This window comes from Macrotis lagotis, chromosome 1 (assembly GCF_037893015.1).
Source record: "Macrotis lagotis isolate mMagLag1 chromosome 1, bilby.v1.9.chrom.fasta, whole genome shotgun sequence".
Lineage (NCBI taxonomy): Eukaryota > Metazoa > Chordata > Mammalia > Peramelemorphia > Peramelidae > Macrotis > Macrotis lagotis.
In genome coordinates this window covers 296,786,975-296,790,819 of record NC_133658.1, presented here as the reverse complement: position 1 = coordinate 296,790,819, position 3,845 = coordinate 296,786,975, and the positions used below count along the sequence as shown (strand labels likewise).

Here is a 3,845-nt window from a genome sequence, read left to right as displayed (position 1 = left end):
TATCAAAGTGACAACACAGATTGCCTCCAGGAGTGTATAATAAATCAATAAATTATCCGAGGAGCTCAAATCCAGGACAGTTGCCCAAACTCTATCCATTGATCAGATTTGTCACAACCTCCACAATTTCCGGCTTTGAAGTGATGAATCTTCATAATGCTGGGCATTCCACAGCTCCACTATTGATGTCATCAATGACATTATGAGGATGTCTGCCATCAATGTTGCAGCCCACAGACTGGGCTGTTCCAAGGATCTCTTTAATAGTTCCAGAGAGTTCTCTTGCCAAGGATCGGTGCCTCATCTGTCTAGCAATGTTGACAATGTCATCAAAAGTGATGTTTCCACTGTGTTTAATATTTTTCTGCTTCTTTCTGTCTCGAGGAGGTTCCTTTAGAGCTTTGATGATCAAGGCTGAGGCAGAAGGCACTGCCTCAATCTGGGCTTGTCTGTTCTGAATGGTAAATTTCACTGTAATCCTAAACCCTTTCCAGTCACCAGTTACCTTGGCAATGTCATCACCAACCTTTTTTGGAGACAAACCCAAGGGACCAATTTTTGGGGCCAGAGCTGATGTGGCACCAACTTCACCACCAGTGCACCTTAAAAACATGACTTTGATTTCATTAGGATCAAACTTGGGAGGCATGGTGACAAAGGTAGAGGCTCGGTCTTGATGCTGCGGGGTGGCTGCCGGTGTCAGATGAACCCGGATTCGGGACAACCGAAAGAAGTTGCACCTTCACCACCTAAGAAATGTTTTAAATGTAAGGGAACTGAATTTTGTGGGAGTGTCACACAGAGAACTGATTAAATTTGTTCTGTTTTGGCCCTGGGTTGGGGGTAGAAGAAGGAGCAATGGGTAGAACTGAGTAAAGTTCTATTTAGTTAAGATATCAGGAATACCCTCCTAAGAATCAGAGCATGTATGGAGAGCACTCCCTACACCTCAAATTCTTCAATCAGAGAGTGGCTGGCTATAATCTGGATATGTTTCAGGGGGAGTTATTTTTCAGACATGGGTTGGAATAGATAACTCCTGGGGGGTTTTGAGATTCCAACTCTGAGATTCTGTGATTCTGCAACATGAATGACCCAACGTCATATGATTTTGAACCTGGGACTCCTGACTTTAAGACCACAGCTTTTTCTACTCCACTAGGATGACCTCACTTCACCTTTTTGAGTTTATTCCCCAATCTGCACTATCTACTTTAGTTAAAAGGTCTCTTCACTATCATTGCATATATCTTTAACTTTTGAACCTTCTGAATTCTTATCATATCCCTGACCCAGAAATGCCCCTCCCCTTTCCCAGCCACATACTACCCATCTTTCATCTCACCTCATACCTTCTCCACTTCCCTGCCTATCCAAGCTCACAGATGTCTGGCCTTCCCCTGAGCCAGCTCCAACCCTTTCTGTTCTTAGAGGTTCAGTTTTTGTTGCCTGGTGGATGTAGTTAATCTTAGTATAGAGATGTCAGAGCTAGAACTGAGACCACTTAGCTAGTGCAAATTCCTCCTTTTGTAGGAATGAAATCTGAGGTCAGTGGGGGAGGTGGGGGAAAGCATTTGACAGCTGAAAGTGGACAAACTGGACCTCAAACCTGGGTCAGCAGTGTTGCTCTTTCCATGATCCTACCCAGCTCTCTCCAGAGACAGAGAGAAGCCTGGCTTGATGCCTATTAGTGCTGCCTTGGCTAAGAGAAACCATAAGAAAGTTCCTGTTTCTTGATTAAAAGCTTGATCAAAGTTTCCTCTGTCCCCATTCTATGAGGGATTGGTATGGAGCCTTTCTGGGTCAACAATGGAGCAAATACCTAAGGAAGTTGTGCCATGGGCCAAGTAGATTGGGAAGGAGAGGGAAAATGGTAAAGACCTCAATCTCAGGCTCCTTCTTAGGATAGATGGGTCTGATCAGTTTGATAGGAGGATGTATTTCCCTTTACAAAGATACCCTCCAGTTTCCTCCTTTCTTACATCTGATATTATAGTTGGTAGCTACCTTAGAAAAGAATATCAGAACTGAGAAGGCTCCAAAAACCATATAGTCCAACTTTGGCATTTGATAGGTAAGAAATTTGAGATCTAGAGTGATAAGGTGGTCTGCCCACAGTATCTCTCCTCATGCCACTGGCTCCTTACCCTCTGTCTGTCTTTCTCTTGTCCTCTTCTTTCTCCTTCCTAAGATCCTCTCCTTTTTTTTTTTGCAAGACAGTGGGGTTAAGTGACTTGCCCAAGGTCACATAGCTAGGAAATTATTAAGTGTCTGAGGTCACATTTGAACTTAGGTCCTCCTCACTCCAAGGGCTCATGCTCTATCCACTGCACCACCTAGTTACCCCAGATCCTCTCCTGATCCTCCCTATCCTTTGTTCCTCTCTCTATAAATATAAATGTGCTCAAGGGGAGGAATTTGGGGAAGATGCTTAGAAGAGGCCCTGAGGTAACCTTTCTTGGTGTTCTAACCTTTCCACTGAATTGAGAGTTGAGACTCCTGGATCCTCTAGTCTAGGACCTTTTCCAAATTCTTTATGTGTTGATGGACAGATCATTTACCCATTCTAGACTTCAGTTTTACTATTTGTCAAATAAAATAGTTGGACTTCATGGTCTTTAGGGCTCCCCCCAGAGCTGACTTTCTTTGTTCTAAGGCTGCTTTTAATGCTAATGTCAGATGTGAGCCCCATCTGTTCCTTTTTTCCATTCCTCAAACTCTTTTCCTTTCATCTTGTCACAGAAGAAATATCCTTACAATTCACCAAGTCAAAAACATTTAAATGATGTCCCCAATAGAAGTCAGTCTCCAATGAGGAAAGAGGCTCTGGGTGAAAGTTCCTTTTGTGCAGGAATGGAATTGATGAGAAAGACAGTGGAGGAGATAGCTGGATTATTGAGACTGAAGAAATTTATTACAAGATTTAGCAGTAACCGTGTCTGCAGGTAACAAGTTGAAACAATCAAGGCACAGATAACATGAGCATTTGTGGTATCAACCTATTAGGACATACAGCAAAGATTAGGATATACAACAAAGAACAAGAAAGCAAGAATGACTTTGTAAGCAATGGCAACTTCATGTTACATGTACTCTGACAGAAGTTATAATCTGACTTCTTGGACAATCTTAACATCTGTTAAACCCATTGTGAATATTGGAAGTGAACTTGCCAGTGACCAACTAGTCCTGCTACTTATGTTATGACTTATTGCTAGTTCTGCATCCTTGTTATCATTAGATTTACTGTTCAGCATTCTCCAGCATTCTCATTGATGAATTTATGATGTCTCAACCTGTTAATACTATTCCTAGTCATAATGGATGAACTATATTCCCCAGGGATTTTCAAAGGTAAAGTAAGAAGCAAAAAAGGGAAGTAGCTTCTGGGTTTAGCAATTTTCCCCTTTTGGGGCAGAGGTATGCATCATGGTAGAATAGACCCTCTGGGAGATACCCAAATACAATTTTATCCTTAAATAAATTACATACTCCCAAGTTGTTATCCAAAATCTAATAATCTCTCCATAGCTTTCATGAACCCTGATTCTTGAATCTCACCTGACTGACTTTTCACTCTATTTCTCTTTTGATGGCTTAGGTGTCCTACCAATCCTCCATTGAGCAAAAGATTGTTATGATGTATCAACTTTGTAGGGTGCTAACCACTCTTTTGTAGACTGACAAGTTGCCCAGTCTTTCAAACACCAATACTGGGATAACATTTTATTGATCCAATATCCCACAGATTTTTTTTTAGATTTTTCAAGGCCATGGGGTTAAGTGGCTTGCCCAAGGCCACACAGCTAGGTAATTATTAAGTGTCTGAGACTGGATTTGAACCC

General features: G+C 41.8%; 1 protein-coding gene across 1 annotated transcript; it reads right to left on the bottom strand.

The window, feature by feature from the left end:
• LOC141516829 (large ribosomal subunit protein uL11-like) lies at positions 1-649 on the bottom strand. The gene has a single exon (XM_074227799.1). The coding sequence runs from the start codon at positions 647-649 to the stop codon at positions 152-154; it is 498 nt and encodes a 165-aa protein (XP_074083900.1). The 3' UTR covers positions 1-151.
• Positions 650-3,845: the final 3,196 nt, after the last annotated feature.

Coding starts and splice junctions, on each gene's coding strand:
- LOC141516829 (XM_074227799.1), bottom strand. CDS start 649: ATGCCTCCCAAGTTTGATCCTAATGAAATCAAAGTCATGTTTTTAAGG.